This window comes from Pelobates fuscus, chromosome 3 (genome assembly GCF_036172605.1).
Source record: "Pelobates fuscus isolate aPelFus1 chromosome 3, aPelFus1.pri, whole genome shotgun sequence".
NCBI lineage: Eukaryota > Metazoa > Chordata > Amphibia > Anura > Pelobatidae > Pelobates > Pelobates fuscus.
The window spans coordinates 299,364,518-299,388,143 of NC_086319.1; the positions used below are offsets into that span (position 1 = coordinate 299,364,518).

Sequence of the window (23,626 nt, forward strand, 5' to 3'; positions counted from 1 at the left end):
GCTGCCATCCGTAAATCTTATGTGAACCTATACTCAGCCTTGCCTGGCTTTGGGGCAGGATTAATAGGTCTATTGTATGGTGAGTGTGTTGGTTCAAAGATGCCTTTCTGTAGTAACTCTGGTGACTGCCTCCTTGTCTTGTGATGGAGGGTATTAAGTGTACATAGAAGATGCACCTGGTTTGAGAATGGCCTGGTATAGAGTGCAGGGTATGTAATCAGGGACAGTGGAAGAATTTGCCTATAGAGCATATGACAGGTCACGGAGTGAGTTTGATATGGGAGATGTGTCAAGTTAGAACTCCATTGCCATTTTAAAATGTGCCATTAAGTCAGGGCCAAGCAAATTGGACAGTGGAGGTGTTCTAGAACCTTCATTGGGGGGGCCCACTTACACCAAGAGAGGATTCACTTGAAGGAAACAGGAACATGGTAAAATTTATGTGACAAACTGGATTTGGTAGCACCAGCGTATACTAGAAAATCATAGTAGATTCCATGAACATGGAGAGTTACCATGGGGAGTGTATCCCACCTTTTTGAAAGCTGGGTTAACAAACAAGCGAGGAACTAGTAGTGGTGGAAGTCATAGGGGTATTGTGGGGGGGGCAGACTGGGTTTGTTGGGCAGGTTTGGGGTGAATGGGACCAGAATTTAGACATTCATTTTGCCAGTGACTGTGCTGACCACACTTAAAGCATGCACCTCTCTCTTGTTGATTGACTGGTCTATCATGCTGGGCTCTCAAGAATCTGCTATCTCTGCTTGCATGTCTGCCTCTACTTGCTTCTCTGAATCTGCCCCGTCCTCTATTACCTCCTAAAAAAATACTTTACATTGCTGGGGAATATACCAGCTGCATCATTTTTTCTTATATCCTTTTCAAAAACCTGCACAGTCATTCCACAGCTGCATTTGTCCAAACATAATTAGCTCTGTCTTCTGAACTATCATTCTGTGTTTTCAAATGAGCAGATACATTTTCCCTATCAATATCTTGCCACTTAGTAATACAATTCAAAAGAAACCTATAATCTGAACCACTCAATTGCATTTCAGTGGTAACACCTTTCAAATAGATTATTGCCCCAACAAGGTGTTTGACTGGATCAGGGCATTCTTTGACTAAGGACACCCCTATCTCCCACCATCATATATGTTATGTGTTACACATAGGCATTAGGGATCAAATGGGGAGATTTCCAGTTGCACCTAGGTTTTGGTCAGGAATATCACAGGGAGGGTTACATCCTGCAGTAATCAATATATTATCATCATCATCATCATCATCATTGTAACAGATCTCTACCAACCTCTGGTGGATGTGAAACAAACAAGGGAATTACAACTTACACATCCATTCGTTCCATTCCTCTGTTCGTCTGATTCCGTGCGAATTTCACGTGTAATGCAGAGGTGGCCGCCATTTCGGGACTTTCCACGTGTTCGCGGCCATCTTGTGTGCGAACAGCGGTGTTTGCCTGTAACCGCATGGAACTGAAAACGGATACGCAAACAGGCGAACACCGCTGAATCCTCCAGACCTCCATAAGTTCGTACGGAAACTACCGAACGTCCCCTCGTTCGGTAGTTATATGCAATCATCTATGGGGATTCCAGCGAACCCCGCGATTCGCATGGATGGCCAGAGTATCATACCTTTTTACCGTGCGAACGGAGACCGACCGCAAGGCCAAAACTCATGGAACTAATTTCGGCTAGTTGGTCTGTGCGGTCGGTCAAAACTTTGGAACGTTGTATCTCCCGAACTGTACATCCGAATGGGGTGATTTTTGGATATATTGTCCCCCTGAAGGAGAGCTATCCAGCGCTACCGGATTTAAAGCTGTACCCCCTGGTTTTGGGGTACATCCAGAACTGGTGGAAAAATGTGGACATTTTAATTGGGTTATGTAGTTATCTGAGGGGAGGAGACGTGGAGGTGTTACCATCTGTATTATTGGTTGTTTTCATCCTCCCCCTGGGAGTGTTCTGTGTGTATCTATTTCTAATAAAAAGCAGGCTGGGTGTTCCAGTCCTCAGTTCATCTTGACCCTTCAAAACGTAGCCTCGTCTCGTTCTTGGAAGGGGATTATTTGGGAATATTATTCTGCTCCTGTTTACAGCTGAACCTGCTCCTCACTCTGAATATCGTGGATGGGATTACATCAGCCTACTTCTCCACAGCAGCTTGCAGGGAAAAAGGACACCTTCAACGGCAGAAACCCTCTCTCTATCTGGGTAGCCGTTACATTGGTTGGCAGCGGTGGGATGGTTCTTTTTGCCCAAGGAGCAAGTGCTGAATGGAGTCGCAGTATGCCAAGCTGAAAAGACCCACACTGAAAGATCTATTGGAAAATCGTGGTAGGAGTGCTAGTAACAGACCAAGGAGAGAGCTGATAGCTGACCTACTGGAGCTGGACGAAATGGATAGATCCATGGAGGTAACTGAACCTATTGCACCGGTCAGCGAGAACGATGTACTCACTGCTATTGTACAGCGAAGATTAGCATTATATCCGGAAAGGACCACGGAGCTATTAGACAGACTGTTCAAGAACGCAAAAGAGGAGATCGAGACTAAGAGGAGGCAAGACACGGAACATGTATTGGCGCAACAAGCTAGTACACATATAGTTCCTACTCCTCCTCCCGTTGCTGCAGGGAGGAAAATACCATTTACTGCATTTAAAGCGTTTGCAGAAAATGAGGAAGAGATTGATGGGTATTTGGCAGATTTTGAGCGGCAGTGCTCACTGCACCAGATACCCCCAGACCAATGGGTTACTATTCTGGCTGGAAAACTTTCAGGAAAAGCAAATGAGGCTTTTCGGGCACTCACGGCCGAAGATATCACACAATATCAGCGGGTGAAAGCCGCACTACTCACCCGATACGCAGTCACCCCAGAGGCGTATCGCCGTCGCTTCCGGGAGTCCAAAAAGAAGGCAGCGGACTCCCACATGGAATGGGCAAACAAGCTACAAAGGGTGGCATCACATTGGATGCAAGGGTGCAATGCTAACACCGGAGAAGAAGTGCTACAATTGTTCCTGATGGAACATTTCTTCCAAGATTTGGCGGCAGATACACAGGATTGGGTGAGAGATCGCCGCCCAGCCAACTTAAATGAGGCAGCACGACTAGCGGACGAATATGTGGAAACGAGAAAAGTGAGCCAAGGTACTACGCGACCAGCACCTAGAACAGAGGCCCGCAACCCAACCTACGCTGCACGCACAGAATTCCGGGCCCCGGTACCCCCAGGACCTCCACGTCCTCAAGGGTCTAACAACCACCCCCGGGAATCCTACAGAGTGACGTGTCATCGCTGCGGCAACCTGGGACATATTGCCCGTGTTTGCCCGTTGGGGTCAGCCAATAATAATTGGAGGCGCACCTCTAACACCGAAAGCCCATCTTCACGCCCCGCTGCTGCTCATTGCCTGGAGATTGAAGGGAGCCCTGAGGAATGCCTGGGAATATTATATGAGGCCAACCCCATACAAGCGGCTTCCCCAGATAATCGCCAGCACCACCGTCAGGAGGTGCGTGTAAATGGACAGATAGCACAAGGCCTAAGGGACACTGGCGCTACCATCACTTTAATACAAAAGCATCTGGTGAAACCAGAACTTGTGTCTAACCGTACTGTTGCTGTTCGGGTCGCAGGGGGGGCTGTTTTTCGCTTACCCACCGCCCGGGTACACTTGGATTGGGGAGTCGGGTCAGGAAAGACCACGGTGGGCATTATGGACAACCTACCCGCTGAGGTCGTGTTGGGCAATGATATTGGCCCTCTAGCCTCGGCCTTTTTACCCACTACTGCGGCGGCTTGCCCCGTGACCACCCGCTCACAGACCCGTATCGAGGACGATCCGCCAACAGGTCGGGAGACCCAGGTAAGCCACCGACAGACACCTAGCAGTGACACTACAGATAGACCACTAGCTTGGGACACCCCAGAGGAGTTTGGGAGGGAAACTAGACAGGACCCCACCCTCCGAAAGTACCGAGAACTAGCTGACAATAGAGGGGATGAGCGGGAACGTTTTATATGGGAGGGGGACCGATTATACAGATTAACCGAAGGCAGGAAGAGAGGCTGTGCTCCTTCGCAGAAGCGCCAATTAGTGGTACCTAGAAAGTACCGATTGGAGCTTCTCCGAATTGGCCACGACATTCCGTTAGCAGGACATCTAGGGGGTAACCGCACAACCTACAGAATCACTCAGACCTTCTTTTGGCCAGGAATCTCGAAGGACGTGCGCCGTTACTGTAGCACGTGTGATGTATGCCAGAGGGTGGGGAAGAGAGGGGATCATCCGAAAGCTCGACTGTCCCCTATGCCTGTGATCGAGGAACCATTTAGCAGGGTGGCAGTCGATCTAGTAGGACCCCTACCTAACCCCAGTCCCTCTGGTAAGAAATACATTCTTACCGTGGTGGACTATGCCACCCGCTACCCAGAAGCCGTCGCTCTGACGAATATCCAGGCTGACACTGTCGCCAGTGCGCTAGTCGAGATATTCACCAGAGTAGGATTTCCCCAGGAAATCTTGTCGGACAGAGGGACCCAGTTTACCGCAGACTTAACCCAGCAGTTGTGGAAGGTCTGTGGTATTAAGCCCCTACTTAGTTCACCGTACCACCCCCAGACTAACGGTCTCTGTGAACGCTTTAATGGTACCCTAAAGCAATTGCTACGGACCTTTACGGCGGAATACAGAGACTGGGAGCGATTTTTGCCACACCTCCTGTTTGCTTACCGGGAGGTACCGCAGGAGTCCACTGGGTTCTCTCCCTTTGAACTGCTCTATGGACGGAGGGTGCGAGGCCCTCTCGACCTCATCCGAGAGCACTGGGAGGGAGAGATGGAACACGAAGGTGTCCCCATCGTACCATATGTGCTAGAAATGCGGGACCGTATGGAACAGTTAGCCCGGATGGCCCGGGATCATCTCCATGCGGCCCAGGGTCGGCAGAAACATTGGTACGATCGGAACGCTAGGCTGAGAACATTCCAGGTAGGACAGAAAGTTCTAGTACTTAAACCCGTTCGAGGAAATAAATTGCAGACCTCCTGGCAAGGCCCCTACAAAGTAGTAGCCCAGGTCTGTGACACCACCTATATCATTGCCAGTAGCAAGGACGAAAAGATACAGAAGTCCTTCCATATAAACCTATTAAAGGAATACCAAGAACGGCCCGAAGACATAGCCGCCATATGCATCCCCGCCACTGAGGACCCTGACAGTCTCCCCATCCCTGATCTATTAGCCAACCCCGAGTCCAAAACTCTGCTTAATACAGTACAGCTAGGGGAGCGATTAACTCCCCCAGAACGAGAACAACTCCAGCAACTACTAGTTGAAAAGAGATTAACCTTTTCCCAGGAGCCAGGTTACACACCTGTAGCGACCCATTACGTAGAAACCCCAGGACAAGCCCCGCTCCGACAAACCCCCTATAGAATTCCCGAGGCTGTAAAAGAAGAGATGAGGAAGGAGATTCAGGAGATGTTAAAACTAGGGGTTATAGAGCCATCCGACAGTCCCTGGGCATCTCCCGTCGTCCTAGTCCCCAAAAAGGACGGGACGACCCGGTTCTGTGTCGATTACCGACGCCTCAACGACCGGACTGTGACAGACGCATACCCCATGCCCCGAGTAGACGAGCTATTGGATCGCATTGCCAGGGGACGCTATCTGACCACCATTGACTTGTGCAAGGGGTACTGGCAGATTCCCCTGGCCAAGGACGCTATCCCTAAGTCGGCGTTTGTCACCCCGTTTGGCCTGTACCAGTTTAAGGTCATGCCTTTCGGGATGAAAAACGCCCCAGCTACTTTTCAGCGCTTAGTGGACCGCCTCCTTGATGGCTTCCAGGACTTCGCTTGCGCATACCTGGATGACATTGCGATCTATAGCGAGACTTGGGGGGAACACCTACAACACATAGAGACTGTGTTGGATCAGATTAGGGCCGCCGGCCTAACTCTAAAGCCGGAGAAGTGTAACTTTGGCATGGCTGAAGTCCAGTATTTGGGACACCGGGTGGGGTGTGGGAAACAACGACCAGAACCCGCTAAAGTAGAGGCCGTAGCCAATTGGCCCACACCCCACACTAAGACACAAGTGTTAGCATTTTTAGGGACAGCAGGGTACTACAGGAGATTTGTCCCTGACTACAGCGCCATCGCCAAACCCTTGACAGATTTAACAAAGAAGAATTTACCTAGAGTAGTCCTGTGGTCTCCCGCCTGTGAAACAGCATTCCAAACCTTGAAACAAGCCTTGATCAATGCACCTGTTTTATCTGCCCCCGTCCCTAACAAAAGATTTGTCGTCCACACAGATGCGTCCATGTACGGACTGGGGGCAGTGCTAAGCCAGGTCGGCGAAGACGGGGGCGAACACCCTGTCGCGTATCTCAGCAGAAAACTGTTACCTAGAGAAGTGAGTTACGCGGCAGTGGAAAAAGAGTGCTTAGCCCTGGTCTGGGCCCTAAAGAAATTAACCCCATATCTGTACGGTCAAGAATTCACCTTAATTACTGATCATAACCCCCTTGTATGGCTGAACAGAGTAGCTGGAGATAATGGACGCTTACTGAGATGGAGTCTCGCACTACAGCCATACAATTTCTCCATCCAATACCGCCCTGGCAAGTTTAATGGGAACGCGGACGGTCTGTCCAGACAAACAGAACTATTGCCCTAACAAAGGACCGGACAGCCCCAAGTTGACCCGAAAAGGATCAATCCGGGTCTGCCGGAGTGTTCCACAAAAGGGGAGCAGTGTAACAGATCTCTACCAACCTCTGGTGGATGTGAAACAAACAAGGGAATTACAACTTACACATCCATTCGTTCCATTCCTCTGTTCGTCTGATTCCGTGCGAATTTCACGTGTAATGCAGAGGTGGCCGCCATTTCGGGACTTTCCACGTGTTCGCGGCCATCTTGTGTGCGAACAGCGGTGTTTGCCTGTAACCGCATGGAACTGAAAACGGATACGCAAACAGGCGAACACCGCTGAATCCTCCAGACCTCCATAAGTTCGTACGGAAACTACCGAACGTCCCCTCGTTCGGTAGTTATATGCAATCATCTATGGGGATTCCAGCGAACCCCGCGATTCGCATGGATGGCCAGAGTATCATACCTTTTTACCGTGCGAACGGAGACCGACCGCAAGGCCAAAACTCATGGAACTAATTTCGGCTAGTTGGTCTGTGCGGTCGGTCAAAACTTTGGAACGTTGTATCTCCCGAACTGTACATCCGAATGGGGTGATTTTTGGATATATTGTCCCCCTGAAGGAGAGCTATCCAGCGCTACCGGATTTAAAGCTGTACCCCCTGGTTTTGGGGTACATCCAGAACTGGTGGAAAAATGTGGACATTTTAATTGGGTTATGTAGTTATCTGAGGGGAGGAGACGTGGGGGTGTTACCATCTGTATTATTGGTTGTTTTCATCCTCCCCCTGGGAGTGTTCTGTGTGTATCTATTTCTAATAAAAAGCAGGCTGGGTGTTCCAGTCCTCAGTTCATCTTGACCCTTCAAAACGTAGCCTCGTCTCGTTCTTGGAAGGGGATTATTTGGGAATATTATTCTGCTCCTGTTTACAGCTGAACCTGCTCCTCACTCTGAATATCGTGGATGGGATTACATCAGCCTACTTCTCCACAGCAGCTTGCAGGGAAAAAGGACACCTTCAACGGCAGAAACCCTCTCTCTATCTGGGTAGCCGTTACAATCATCATTATTATTAATTAACCGTTGCAAACTTGGATATGATGGACCATACTACTGTGGCACCGCAGGAGGATGTGAAGGTGTCTTATTTGGCTCATACAGCCTGTAGGATAATATCTTTACTCACACTTCTCCACAATTTGTCATGTATGACATATCTAATTTCAGGTCTGGGGATATTGACCCCATGCCGGATCATTTTAACATCTCCCAACTCCCTTAATCATATCTATAAAAGGAGAACAAAAAACCTCCATCTCTTGGTAAAGAGAAACTTTGCCCCATACCTTCAGTCCACCCAGTTATTATCAACAAAAGGAGTACAATAACAACCTCCTGCCACTCTACTTACAATTTTTTTAAGTGTTTCAACTGGAAGTGGGGAATGCCTTCCGAGGATTGGAGACCACAGAATGGGCCCGAAGACGTTGGGCAGACTGCATAGATGAATGAGATGGGAAGATCTGTAGGACAGGTGTGAGGTGCCTGGGGTGCAGCTTCAACCAGAATTATTCAAAGAGGCTGTCCAGATGTGACAAGGCTCAGGACCTCACTCCCTGTGCTGCTCGTGGAGACATTGCTGGTCGCGTTAGGTTGGCTGCTTCTGGTGATAAGTTGCTGGCAATTCATCACTACAGCTGGAGAGGGTGTATGGATATCCCTCACCAGCGGGGGAGGGGGGAGAGCTGAAAGGAGAGACTGCATGAGTAGTGGACAGAATCGTGCTGAAGGATCAGCCGACTCCCCAGCGTGTGTAGGCCTTTTCTGGCCGCAAGTCTGCTCTCCAGTGAAGCCGCCGATCTCGGTCTGGATCACGGATAGTGGCACCACTGTGGGTTCCTCCTGTCTCCGGGATAATTCTGTAATGTAGAATTCAGGCTTGAATCGAGCAATTTAAGCTTTTTCATAGCTTTTTACCTCAAAGCTCCCAAAAATGTGCGACCTGTCAGTGCGGCTGTCAGACTCTGCCCTCATCCTATCAGTTTTAAAGACATTCTGATCTCTGAATGCATTTACACACCTTGATTGTCTTAGAGGGAGTGAGTAGCTGTTTTAGTTTAGCTAAACAACCAAGCAGATTAACAACTTTTCAGGAAAAACACAATCTTTACATTTACATATGCAAGTAATTTACTTAAATATTTGCAATTTAAATCCACTTGTGATGTGCCTCTATTTTAGAGAACGTCCAAGTTATTCCCATAGTAACAACAAAAAAATGTGTACGCACATCCCTACTAAATAAAGCAGTTTTACATCTGGCTGTCACATCTTGTGTGCGAAGGAAAACGCAAACATAAATTCAGTTTTGCTGCGCTGGAGGCATTCATTAATAGGTCCTATCAATACGTTGGCAAATTTGATGGAATGTATACGAAGACAGCAACAAGTAACAAGAACAATCAGTTGTAGAAAAGCATAATGGATTGTGTGACTGCAAGATGACAGAAAATTATCTAAAAGTGCTTTGAGTTTAAAAAAAAGAAAAGAAAAAGAGTGTGAAGCAAATCTTGAAACAGCTGAAGGGCTCTGGGAGTGGACCATTTTTTGATGAACTCCTGAGTCCAACCATGTTCAAAGACTGGAGAACCATGGACCCAGCGAGCTTGGAGGGAGTTGATGGCCATCACAGTAAACAGTCTGAGACATTTGGAGTTACATTAATTAATTTATTTTAGAGTGTTTGGGTGGTGGGGGATGTTATTGTATTGTATAGTTACAGTTTGGCATGTGAGTGATTCTAGAGGTAGCGTGGTATCGGCAAAGGTGGGCATATGGGTGTTTATATTTGTGTAAGTTGGGGGCTAAGAGGATGGTGGTTGTACATAGTGGACATTTGAGAGGTGGTGTGTATAGATGTGTATGGGAGAGGCACATGTGTATAGGTGTGATTATGGAGCTAATGATTATTGATGGGTTTTAGGGGTGTTAGGGTGGATATGAGGATGACTTTAACAGATTTCTTGCTTCATTTGGATCCAGCTGATATTACACAGAAGAGCATGAATCACTGAATGATACACTTCCACTCATACTCACTCTGGAGGACCAAAAGGAAGCTTCATGGTCTGCATCTCCTTCCATCACACCCTATTCTTCATCTGTTCCTGTTGAAAGAGCATCAGGCTCTATGGAACCCGCAGCTTTTCCTATTGATACTGGTCTTCTTGAGCTTACTAGCATTTTTATATTCACACGATTATTAATTTCACGTTAGAAATTGTACATGGTTGAAATTGTATTCTTGCAATTGTAACACCGCAGTCAATAACGGGAAGTTGAACAGCTGTGTGCTAATTTTTGCAAGTGTTTTGGATTTTCAAAATTGATATTGCAAAGATGTTGCAGAACTAGAACTTCCCTGAGATTTCTCTGGCTTTGCATTTAATTCTAAACCCCTTCAGTAACATGCAGTTTTTGTTTGAATATTAGCGTAATATTTATTTGAAACATAGGATGCACAGCTAACATATAAACAAAACGTAGGATAACGTTTTGTGCATTGAGTGATGTTGAGACAAACATAACAATACAATTTATGCAAATTTACACCATTTTTATTTTTCATTTATTCGTTTACCCCTTTTTTGAAATATTAGGGCAATTTAACATTTTATACTATAAATGAGTCACACAGAGTCTGGAATATTAGTATAAAATCAAAATTACAATTATTGTGCTTAACAGATGGTGGTTTACGGAGTGGCAGAACTAGAATTCAATAGCATCCCAGTTCACCATCATTTAAAGGGACACTCCAGGCACCCAGACCACTTCTGCCCATTGGAGTGGTCTGGGTGCCAACTCCCACTACCCTTAACCCTGCAACTGTAAGTCCTCCCCTAGGGCACTTCCTGTTCCATAGCACAGGTTTTCTGTGCTATAGCGTCACTGGACGTCCTCACGCTGTGTGAGGACCTCCAGCGTCACTAAAATCCCCATAGGAAAGCACTGAAAAGCATTTTCAATGCTTTCTTATGGAGAGGTCTAATGCGCGTGCGCGGCATCAGTCCCCTTCAGCAACCGGGGATGGGAGGTGGGAGGGAGAGGGGACCTGCAGTGCCAGGAAAACGGATAGTTTTGCTGGCACTGGAGAGTCCCTTTAAGCCCATGTTGGACCTGTCTTTGAATATGCTTCCAGTCACTTGCTACTTTTGACGTAAACGTGAAATTCACTTTAAATTTATAGTTAAATAGGCTGCAAAAAGACTTGGGTCCATTAAGTTCAACCTTTCTCCCATCTATTTCCTCTGTTAATCCTAAAGAAGACAAAAAAGCCCAGTGTGAAGCTTTTTCCAATTATGCAACAAACTAGTAAAAAAAAAATCCCTTCTCGACCCCAGAATGACAGTCAGAAAATTGCACAGCATATTCAAGGTCTGGCCTTACAATTGATTTATAAAGGGGCAAAATCGTATTTTCATCTCGAGAATTAATGTCTTTCTACTGTAGTGCATGGCACAGGTAATATCTCTAAAACTATTACATTGGAGGTGGTTTTATTCAGTTTATTTTCTAATTTCCAGAACTAGTTCTTCGTGACTCTTTATCTTTAAAAGAATTCTCACTCACTCTGAGTTTACTAACTAAACGTGTATCTGTTGCTAATTGTATTGTAGTACTTTATCACTAGGTGGCAGTGTATACAAGCATAACCAGTCTATATTCAACTATAATAGACTTTGTAAAATCACAATCACTGCAATATTGAGAGTATCCATGTATCTATCTATCTAGCCATCACTGCAGAAAAACCTGCCGATTCGTTCATTTTAAAAACAGCAGATGATGTTCTTGTATGATTTATTTTTTGTCTGTTATACCAGTATTGGAGGCGGTAATGACCATTAGCTCCGAAATATCAGTGTTGCAAAACACAAGTGTTAACACATTATTATAGATATTATTGGTGCCCACGAGACATGTTATGCGTTTGGGAAAAAAAGGCTGTGTTTAATTAATTTAGCACATACTGTAACAGGTTCTGTGGTGTGATCATTTCTCCCAAAATCTTCAGATAATTGTTTTTCCGAGGATTAGTGAAAGTAGTGACATAGCATGATATATATGGTATTCAGATCATCAGACCCCCCAACCCCTGCCCATACCAGAACTGTGCTTTCTTTACCAATTTCTGTTATGTAGCTTTAAATTGCAATCATCAACAAAAATGCCAAGCTTACTCATTCATATTATTCATTAATACTTTGATGTCAATATCATATGAACTACACTGGACAAAATTATAAACGCAACACTTATGTTTTTGCCCCCATTTTTCATAAGCTGAACTCAAAGTTCTAAGACTTTTTCTATGTACACAAAAAGGCCTATTTCTCTCAAATATTCTTCACAAATCTGTCTAAATCTGTGTTAGTGAGCACTTCTCCTTTGCCTAAGGCACACCTGTGCAATAATCATGCTGTCTAATCAGCATCTTGATATGCCACACCTGTGAGGTGGATGGATTATCTTGGCAAAGGAGAAGTACTCGCTAACACAGATTTAGACAGATTTGTGAACAATACCGTATATACTCGAGTATAAGCCGAGTTTTTCAGCCCATTTTTTGGGCTGAAAAACCCCAACTCGGCTTATACTCGAGTCAGAGTCTGTATTATGGCAATTTGCATTGCCATAATACAGACTGGGGGGAGAGGGGGGCTGGCAGAGCTGTACTTACCTCTCCTGCAGCTCCTGTCAGCTCTCTCCTCCTCCGCCGGTCCGTTCAGCACCTCGGTCAGCTCCCAGTGTAAGTCTCGCGAGAGCCGCGGCTCTCGCGAGACTTACACTGTGAGCTGACAGAAGGAGCTGCACGGACGGCGCAGAGGAGGAGAGAGCTGACAGGAGCTGCAGAACAGGTAAGTACAGCTCTGCCAGCCCCCCTCTCCCCCCACTGAACTGCCACTGGACCACCAGGGAAGGAGAGCCCCCCTCCCTGCCATATATCAAGCAGGGAGGGGGGACGAAAAAAAAGAAATAAAAAAATAAAAAAAATAATAATAATAAAAAAAAAGGGGTATAAGGACCACTATGGGAGGGGGGGGGGTATAAGGACCACTATGGGAGGGGGGGGTATAAGGACCACTATGGGAGGGAGGGGGTGGGTTAAGGACCACTATGGGAGGGAGGGGGGTATAAGGACCGCTATGGGAGGGAGGGGGGGTATAAGGACCACTATGGGAGGGGGGGGGGGGGGGGGTAAGGACCACTATGGGAGGGAGGGGGGGGATAAGGACCACTATGGGAGGGAGGGGGGGTATAAGGACCACTATGGGGTGGAGGGGGGTATAAGGACCACTATGCGAGGGAGGGGGGTATAAGGACCACTATGGGAGGGAGGGGGGTATAAGGACCACTATGGGAGGGAGGGGGGTATAAGGACCACTATGGGAGGGAGGGGGGGTATAAGGACCACTATTGGAGGGAGGGGGGTATAAGGACCACTATGGGAGGGAGGGGGGGTATAAGGACCACCATGGGAGGGGGTGGGATAAGGACCACTATGGGAGGGAGGGGGGTATAAGGACCATTATGGGAGGGAGGGGGGGGTATATGGACCACTATGGGAGGGATGGGGGGGGATAAGGAACACTATGGGAGGGAGAAGGGGGATAAGGACCACTATGGGAGGGGAGGGGGAAGTAAGGACCACTAGGGGAGGGGAGGGTAAGGACCACTGGGGGAGGGGTGAGTCAGGACCACTGGGGGGGGGAGTGAAGGAACACGGGGGTGGGGAGGTAAGGACCACTGAGGGAGGAGGAGGGGAAGTCAGGACATATGGGGGGGGGAGGGGGTGGCAAAAAATTTTTTGCCTACGGCGGCAAATATCCTTGCACCGGCCCTGCACACACTGCATTCACACACTGCATTCATGCACACACACACTGCATTCATGCACACACACACTGCACTCATACACACACGCTGCACTCATACACACACACATACGCACACACTGCATTCATTATACACACACTGTAAATAAATATTCAATTAATAAAAATTTTTTAGGATCTAATTTTATTTAGAAATTTACCAGTAGCTGCTGCATTTCCCACCCTAGTCTTATACTCGAGTCAATAAGTTTTCCCAGTTTTTTGGGATAAAATTAGGGGCCTCGGCTTATATTCGGGTCGGCTTATACTCGAGTATATACGGTATTTGAGAGAAATACAGTTGCAAGAAAAAGTATGTTAACCCTTTGGAATGATATGGATTTCTGCACAAATTGGTCATAAAATGTGATCTGATCATCATCTAAGTCACAACAATAGACAATCACAGTCTGCTTAAACTAATAACACACAAAGAATGAAATGTTGCCATGTTTTTATTGAACACACCATGTAAACATTCACAGTGCAGGTGGAAAAAGTATGTGAATCCCTAGACTAATGACATCTCCAAGAGCTAATTGGAGTGAGAATTCAGCCAACTGGAGTACAATCAATGAGATGAGATTGGAGGTGTTGGTTACAGCTGCCCTGCCCTATAAAAAACACACACCAGTTCTGGGTTTGCTTTTCACAAGAATCATTGCCTGATGTGAATGAGGCATCAAAAGAGCTCTCAGAAGACCTACGATTAAGAATTGTTGACTTGCATAAAGCTGGAAAGGGTTATAAAAGTATCTCCAAAACCTTGCTGTTCATCAGTCCACGGTAAGACAAATTGTCTATAAATGGAGAAAGTTCAGCACTGCTGCTACTCTCCTTAGGAGTGGCCGTCCTGTAAAGAAGACTGCAAGAGCACAGCGCAGACAGCTCAGTGAGGTGAAGAAGAATCCTAGAGTGTCAGCTAAAGACTTACAAAAGTCACTGGCAAATGCTAACATCCCTTTTAGCGAATCTACAATACGTAAAACACTAAACAAAAATGGATTTCATGGGAGGATACCACAGAGGAAGCCACTGCTGTCCAAACAAAACATTGCTGCACATTTACAGTTTGCACAAGAGCACCTGGATGTTCCACAGCAGTACTGGCAAAATATTCTGTGGACAGATGAAACCAAAGTTGAGTTGTTTGGAAGAAACACACAACACTATGTGTGGCAAAAAAGAGGCACAGCACACCAACATCAAAACCTGCTGCGTCAGGGCCTGGACGGATTGCTATCATCGAAGGAAAAATGAATTCCCAAGTTTATCAAGACATTTTGCAGGAGAACTTAAGGCCATCTGTCTACCAGCTGAAGCTCAACAGAAGATGGGTGTTGCAACAGGACAATGACCCAAAGCATAGAAGTAAATCAACAACAGAATGGCTTAAACAGAAGAAAATACGCCTTCTGAAGTGGCCCAGTCAGAGTCCTGACCTCAACCCAATTGAGATGCTGTGGCATGACCTCAAGAAAGCGATTCACACCAGACATCCCAAGAATATTGCTGAACTGAAACAGTTCTGTAAAGAGGAATGGTCAAGAATTACTCCTGACCATTGTGCACGTCTGATCTGCAACTACAGGAAACGTTTGGTTGACGTTATTGCTGCCAAAGGAGGTTCAACCAGTTATTAAATCTAAGGGTTCATATACTTTTTCCACCTGCACTTTGAATGTTTACATGGTGTGTTCAATAAACACATGGCAACATTTCATTCTTTGTGTGTTATTATTTTAAGCAGACTGTGATTGTCTATTGTTGTGACTTAGATGATGATCAGATCACATTTTATGACCAATTTGTGCAGAAATCCGTATCATTCCAAAGGGTTCACATACTTTTTCTTGCAACTGTAGGCCTTTTGTGTACATAGAAACAGTCTTAGATCTTCGAGTTCAGCGCATGAAAAATTGGGGCAAAAACAAAAATGTTGCATTTATAATTTTGTTCAGTGTATATATGAAAGAAAACACTGCTCATTTCATAGGAATAACTGACCATGGAACTGGGGTTTCAAGTTAAACGCATACACTGAAAAAGGTCCTTTGTAACTATACGAAATATGACTCATGTGACTTTTTTATTTTTCTAACAAAATAGAAAAGTGAAGAGGAGCCTATATCAATTAATAATATCGAATATGACACAAACCGGTCCATCCCCTTAGCAGTAAAAACATAGTGGTGCTAAACTACTGCAACCACATGAATTTGTAACATAATAGTTATATGTTCATAGAAAAATAACATACATAAAGAGTAAAAAAAGGACAAGCAGATATAAGACGTAGAAAAAAGCAATTGTTCAAAGTAGAAAAGAAAATCATATCTGCCAACCATTTATGGTCTTGTTCTAAATCTTCCTCTTCTCATTCATCTGTTTTTGTTTTTTTTAAGGACCCTACTCGCCTCCTTCTGATGTGGAAGTACACCCTGTGTCACAGTTTTCAGTTCAGGTACACTGGCGCCCTCCTATGGAGTCCAATGGAATAATTGTGCAGTACCTTATCATGTTCAGCTACAACAGCAGCTATCCAGATGAAAAGTGGACTGTTTTGATCAAAGAAGGTGAGAGATCACTTGTGATCATTGATCACTAATAATCGTAAAGGAGGCATACGTAAAAACAGTTCCAATAACAATATCATGGAAACCAATGGAATGAACTTACGGATTGCTCCACTTTCAGAATTAATCATGATACATAATCTCAATATTTGCAACTTTCTACGTATCAATTATGATTTACTTTCTTAAATTAATAAACTGTCATTTTTATATACAACTCTAAGAGTTTTTCTTCCTTTTTAAACTTTTTCATCACCTTCCCCTAATTGTGGTGAGAGTGATTGTATTTTCACATATGGTGTTTAATATATATTTTTAGTTGCTGGTTAATGGAAATGTATAATATATAGAGCTATTCACAGTAGTGATATAGCATAGTCAATTATTTGCTTTCTATTTCAGTAATGTAAACACTGGCTTATTTGAAAAGTAAACCTTTTCTTGGAAAAGGCAGTGTTTACATTAAAAAATACTCCATGGACAGGCTGTAGACAACAAAACAACTACAGTAAGCTGTAGTGGTTCTGGTGATTATAGTGTCCCTTTAAGAAAACGCATGCATGTGTACCATTTGTGGCATGTAGTGGGTGTGACGGATTTTTGTGTACCGTTTCTACAAGTTAATGAATAATGTGTTCATGATTCGCCATTGGATCTAATGATAGGTCAGCACATTGTGTGGTAATTATATAATACTTATAATGCTTGCATAATGGGTACCTTTCCAGAATTTGGAATTAATTAGTAATTTGGCATTTTGCAGGTAACGTTTTCAGCACAGATGTGTCAGGTTTGCAAAGTGGGACCAAATATTACTTTAAAATGGGAGCAAAGACTGTGTCAGGTTTGGGACCATACTCCAGTTTGAAAGAAGTGGAAACTATGCCAACACGATCGCCGGGTACCGAAGGTTAGGCTTCCTAAAATTCTTCATATACATATATTCACTGTATAAATCCTTTGTTTGCATGTATACCATGATTCCATTCTTCTATTCTACCACCAATAATAATGTATATATGTGTTGTATACAAAAGGTATTTCAACCATTTTCTCTCCATAGCAGATGTCCTGGATATGAATTCGGTAACTGGGATCATCGTGGGTGTCTGTTTATGCCTTTTGTGCTTTCTGCTCTGTATGTGTGCCAGCTTTCAGCAGGGAAAACAGAGGTACGCTGTACGCAAAAAAAATAGTCCTTTACTTCCTCTTGGTTCACGTGTTGTTGATTTGAATATATAAACACAACTAGTCAGAGAACATCATATATTAAATCTTATAACTCGCATTATCAGTTACAGTGAAGTCATATGTATTTGGACAGTAATGCACATTTTGTTATTTTGGCTCTGCACTCGCAGACTCAGGATTTGAAATGATAAAGTGATCAAAAGTATCAAGTTTATATTTTTAGCAATAAATTGAGGCTATTTACATCTAAAAATGATGACCCTATTAAATATATATATTGCCTACATTTTAGAGGAATAAAAGTAATTTGCTTAATTAATATAGTCACAATCAGATGTTGGCTAAAAATCTTACGTCTGATTTATGCGACCCAATACATAAAAAAAAAAAACAATTTAGTAGATAAATCTCCAAAGAAAGTATGCAGGTAATTTGTTTTATATATTTTCTTTGGAGGTATATGAAATTGTGGCTTGCAGTAGCTGTAGATCTTGTATCTGCAGATAATGCAAGCCCTCCCTATCGTCCCCAGCACAGATTGTGGCTGTCAAATAACAGATATCTCATTGAAAGCTCATTATGAAACAGGCCTCCCAATCATTCCAATTTCTGTGTGACAGTACTAATTTTAGGGTCCTGTCCTGCAGTCCCAGCTCCCTGGTGTACGACTTTTGCAGACACCAGAGAACTGTCCTAAAAAGTGTAGAGCAAGTGCATCACTAAACATGTCTGCTCTACCCTCAGGTCACCTGGACCATGCATTGAAACAGTGCTCCATGCACGTTCGCTCTCATTTGGCTGGCCTGCTTGACTGGCAGGCAGCCTGCTGTGCATTCACGTCAGGCTGATCTGCCAGTAATTTGGTTAGACCCACCCCTATTCCAGGGAGCCTGACTCCCTTTGCGTTGTGCCAGTGACGTAATTCATGCCACTGCTCCCCCCCTTTAACTCCTCCTACTAGCGACTTGATTTACGGGACACCAATGTTGGGACCTATGGACAAGTCCTTGCAAAGTGCTGTGAGCAATTGCCGCCTCTTGAGTTTAGCTCAACTGAGCTAACAAAACCAGGAAGTAATAGAACGTGCCGCCTGATTGACAGCCAGGGGGTGTAACAAGACTAATTTATAAAAGTGCCGATTTCTATTGAAGCAAGCTGAAGTGCTTTATGATAGTGGAGTGTTCCTTTAGTAATTTGCCTTACTGTCTTTACCAGTTGTATTGAATGCAGGTTAGGTGACTGACTCGGTTAGCCAAGAACATTGCTTTGTGTGGCCTTGAAATCTCCATTGTTACTGTAGCATTATGTTTATATGGCTATGGTTGGATCTGAGCTGGTAAAATATTTCAGTACTCTTCAAAATATATCCTGCTGTCAGCAGTCATATAATACATACATTTAAGTGAATGAATCCCCTTGGCAGCTGTGCATACTCCAGTAATTGCACTCTATCATGTTTGCTTTTAGTTAGTCCCTTTCTTTCCCACAGTTTCCTCTTTGCACCACTCTGGTACACGTTCATCTCCATCACATCTGTCCATAAAGCAGCTCTCTAATTTTTTATGTTCTTTTTTGACAAACTGTAATCTGTCAGTTTTATTCTAGAGATTTACCATTTTTTTCCTTCTTACTGGAGGGTATTCTAGATCTATTCAACAGGTGAACATTGTATTTTCTTTACAATTGCAGACAATTAGTATTCATTCACTACATTGTCCTTTAACAGTCTACTAAGTCGTTTGCTGAGTTCAACAGTGTGCTTTTACACTATGCTACAATTTTGCTAATTCTGCTATTTATAATCATATCATTTTGACAAGCATAACATATTGATTATAATCAAATTGAAAAATATTTTTTTAATAGCATTATGCATTCTACTTTAGAATCAGTTAGATATCCTTGTATTTTTTGCTCAGAACCAACAGCACTTTTGGGCTTTTTTATTAGTTCTCTTGAACACAAACTAATACTGCATTAACATGCACCTCTTCCAGAGACAGATGTGCTGTGAACTGTTTGCTTATTTTTGGTCCCCATAAATGGATATACTTTATATAAGAGGTGTTCCTACAGTTACTCTTTCATATACAAATAATAACATAATAATAATAATATTAATATATGTAAATACCCGAGGAAATGTCATATGGGTGCATTTTTACCTTCCATAATGCTTGCCAATATAATCCAACTCATTTTATAGCCTAGGACATTTAATTAGTTATTACATGCAATACGAAACCAACAGATGTCCCTTTCTCCTCACTGAAATCGTCTCCCCACAACTCGTAGCAGTCCTGTCTGCACATTATTAACATCACTGCTGAAAGCTTGTGTGTGAGTGTGAGAATTCACCTTAGCACAGAGATGACTGACGTCATTGAAATAGTTCATGCATATTTTACACTGACATAACTCCAGCAGATGTGGATGATGTCACTTGATTACATCAGAGTGGAAGACTTGCAAGTAGGAAAAAAACTATATTCTGGTTGGGCCTATTTTAGGTGATTAGTGATTCTCAATTTAAAATAGTTTCTAGTTTGCCTTAAATTGACATTCCAAGTGATCCCTTATAAGTATTATGGAGAAGACAATTTATTAACAAAAATAAATAAATAAGGTTAACTGTAAAGTTAACTTGATGCAAATTAATCTCTCAGTCCATCATGAGCCTCTTGCTATCTTCATAATCAGCCTGAGTGAATTAGTAACAACAGGCAGCGTAAATGGTCAATTATTTGAGGTGTGCATGTAAATGTGCTTGATCAATACGTGGATCCATGTTTTTTGATGTGACCAATATAAGGCATTAAAAAAATGGAAATATATGGAACTATGTATTGTTTAGCTGTTTGTTGTATCTTGGTATGCAACTAATAAGTAAGATTTTTTTTTCCAGGGAGGCAGGTTCTGATCTGGGGGCCCGATCCAGCAGAGGACCTGTATCTTACCAGCGAGCAAGGCAGGGGTCTTGTTCACAAAGCCACTGTCAAGACTCACATGAGCTGGAGACACTTATGCCAGCTCGTCAGGAAGACCCCCCATCTCTACCTGTGCCAGAAGTAACTGACTTAATAGGGGGGCATGGAATAGTCACAAACCCTCCACCGGATGACAAGAATCAATTAAAGATAAAGGTATATTGTTTTCCCAAAAAAATGTAGAACCATATTATTCAACATATCCACTTCATTTACAAAACATGAACTGTGTCTTTTACCCATAGCCATCATGGAATGGATCTGTTACTCAGAACTGGGCCAATCACATCACCAGTTATTCAGAAACCATTACAGGAGAAGCAGGATCTGCAGTTAATGGCTCAGCCAATTCCATACCATTAGGAGGCCTAAGAATGACCTTGCATGACCTTGCCTATGAACCAATAAAGGTAAGAGGATATTTAACTTGATTACCAATGGATACATTTGATAAGTAGTTATCAACCAACATATATCACACAGAACATGGACACTAATCACTTCTTCTCATGTTCTTCTCAGCAGCTGGATATTGCCAGAAATCACAGGAACCCAAATCAGAACCAAGTGGAGGCGGACGTCATTGTACATTCTGACTTTTCAGCCTCAGAGAGGAGTGGGCGCTGTATCGGACTGGAGTCTGAAGAGGAGGAAGAGGAGTTAAGTATGGACCAGGAAAAGGGTCCTACTGGGGATCTAACCCTAGTATCAAGCCCAGTTACACAAACATTGGTAGTGGACAGTGACTGTGAGGGCTTGAGTGAACAGCCTTTAATATCTATCAGCCCAGAAAGAAATTCGGACTCCAAAACTCCCCTAAAGCAGCCTCTTGTTAATGGCTTCCACAGGGGTGTAGACACTCAGGAGCTTCAAACACCTAAGAACATTGATTTCAATGTAGAAGAAGGAGATACACCACCAGAGAATATATCAATCACATCCAAACCCCAGCAAGAACTTACACTGAACAGCCCTGCGAAACTGTGCTCTAAATCGTAAACCAAGGGATTATGGCTCTAGCTTTGAGTTGGTAGAAACAAGTGTGCATGTGCTGACTACAATTCAAAGATGATCCCTTCTGGGGGAGGGGTAATGAGAACCAAATGCATCTTTCTGCAAAACTGGAACAAAGACAAGCCTCCGAGGAGTGTGTGCAGCCATGTTTTGTAGTCAAAAGGTGCTCTGACCTGTGTAATCTTTCTAATGTCCTTTTATAAAGCAATGAGTATTGAAACGCACACTCACTTCATAACAATGAAACAAGATGCGAGCAGCAATGGAAGATAGACCCTGGCGGAACATTCAGATGGTCCAAACAGCTTTTGTATTGTGAAAGCAAGAATCTTACACCTATACTCTTCAGCTGCTGTTAATCCCTGGTCACTCTATGGATCATGGAAGCTGCAGTTCCACAAACGTTTGAGACCAGCAGGTTGGCTGGTATTAGGATGTAGCGGTTCCAATTCTGATTCAAGATTGATGGTTGAATGACAAAAAATATTTGCTTTCATGCTGAAGAAATGTTGTACACAACATACTCGAATGCTCAAGGTGCCACTGTGTGCTTTAGCCTCATTGATGCATTTTGTGTCACAGCTGAAATCGCAAAACAAGTTGCCTTCTTATGTTTCAAGTGCGGAAGCTCTTGAAGAAATTGTAATGAATAACATGTCCTCTATCAGCACTCTACAGCTCTCCGAAAAATGTATAATATAAAATTTGGTTCAAGCTGCACAAGGAGCTTTCAATATTTTCCTTCACCACTGAGAACAGTACCTGCCTGATCTTAACTGTTCAATATATGATAGAGAATCTCTGTTTTTGAAACCTTTGATTACATTCCAAATCCATTACATAATTGTCTCCATCAGCTTAATGCCAATTAACTGCTCACTCTCATTATTTTAATTCTATACAGCCTAATGCTTACTGGGCCAATGCAGGATATCAGCGTCATAGGAGCCGCACAACTCTTACTATTATATTTGAATAATCAGAAATCCACGGGCTGAACAAATCCTCTTCCTGTCATCACCCACAGAAGAAGTATGCAGCCATTTTATTTGGTAGGAGGGCCCCTGCTTTCCCATAATGCTTTGCCACGCCAGGCATGACATTCCACCTATAAAACTTACGGTCGGTGCTACACCATCCCATCTGTGATTATGTCCACATCATACGCACTCTGTGAGTGCCTCCTCACCATCCACTCCAACTATTTTCTACCCTCCCTTTTGGTTATTGCACTCACTTTTTTTTTTTTTTTAAATGGGGTGTGAATGTACTTCATGATTTTTCTGTATTTGACTACGGTCCCTAGAAGTTGGAATTTCAGTTATTTTCGAGATAGTACTTTGGGTGGCTGTGGTGTAAAGAACACAAAGCAATTCTCTCACCTCCTGTACCCTCAAGTTATATCTTCTGAACTGCCACAGTATTTTCGTTAGTATTCATTTGATGAGAAAGTCACAGCAGTACAGTGAGCTCCGGGCTAGTAATTCCAGAGGAAGTCATTGAGGTGTTGTCTCTACGCAAAGCAGTGCATTGCTCGAACCTGGAGTAATTATAGGATTAACAAATGAGCTAATGAGTCTATATAGCTAACCCTAGATAGCCGAAATCTATCAAAGGTTAAGTTATGGGGGGGAGGGGGGGGGGGAGGGAAACATTAAAGAGGCTTGCAGGAATGTCCTCATTCATTGTGAATATGATTTATGAACTTTAATACCTGATGCAGGGAACAAAATATGTCAGTGAGATCACTGCATTGCTGTCTGAAAACACATATTTTTTACTCACTAAAAGTATGTTACAAATGATTGCCTCTTGTTCCATTGTTCTTTCTTCTATTTTGTATACTTTAGCTTTTATTCGAAGTGATTGAGCACTGGATGTGGTTTATTCATGAATGGATCACTGTAAACACCATAAACACTTCATAATCAGTGTTAGCATGCTCTCCTCAGACAGGCTGCATGGTTTCTACTTGTGACTGTCGAACAACCAGCATTAGTTCAGGGTTAACAATGGCAGCACAGATAGATTTATGCAGATGTTCAAGAAGTTGCCCGGCTTTGACGGGTAACTGCTTAGTAAATAACACCCTTCCCATGGGCCTTTAATGAGTTCAGCTATACTGAACTATTTTCAGCTTTTTGTGTGAGATGTGAGGTTGTGAAATCCCTCCACATAAACCTGGCTGGAAACATGGAGACCTAGGATTTCTGGTGCTCT

General features: G+C 43.7%; 1 protein-coding gene across 3 annotated transcripts in view; it reads left to right on the forward strand.

Annotated features, from left to right (window-relative positions):
* Positions 1-23,211, forward strand: part of IGDCC4 (immunoglobulin superfamily DCC subclass member 4) — an 87,350-nt gene extending 64,139 nt beyond the window's left edge. For 2 of the 3 annotated variants that reach the window (XM_063448779.1, XM_063448781.1), the window contains 6 exons: positions 16,044-16,214; positions 16,978-17,124; positions 17,278-17,386; positions 20,311-20,548; positions 20,638-20,802; positions 20,915-23,211. In XM_063448779.1, the coding sequence (XP_063304849.1) occupies positions 16,044-16,214; positions 16,978-17,124; positions 17,278-17,386; positions 20,311-20,548; positions 20,638-20,802; positions 20,915-21,391 (1,307 nt within the window). In that variant the 3' untranslated portion in view covers positions 21,392-23,211. The remainder of the gene's footprint in view (positions 1-16,043; positions 16,215-16,977; positions 17,125-17,277; positions 17,387-20,310; positions 20,549-20,637; positions 20,803-20,914) is intronic. The other variant, XM_063448780.1, reaches the window with a different exon arrangement.
* Positions 23,212-23,626: the final 415 nt, after the last annotated feature.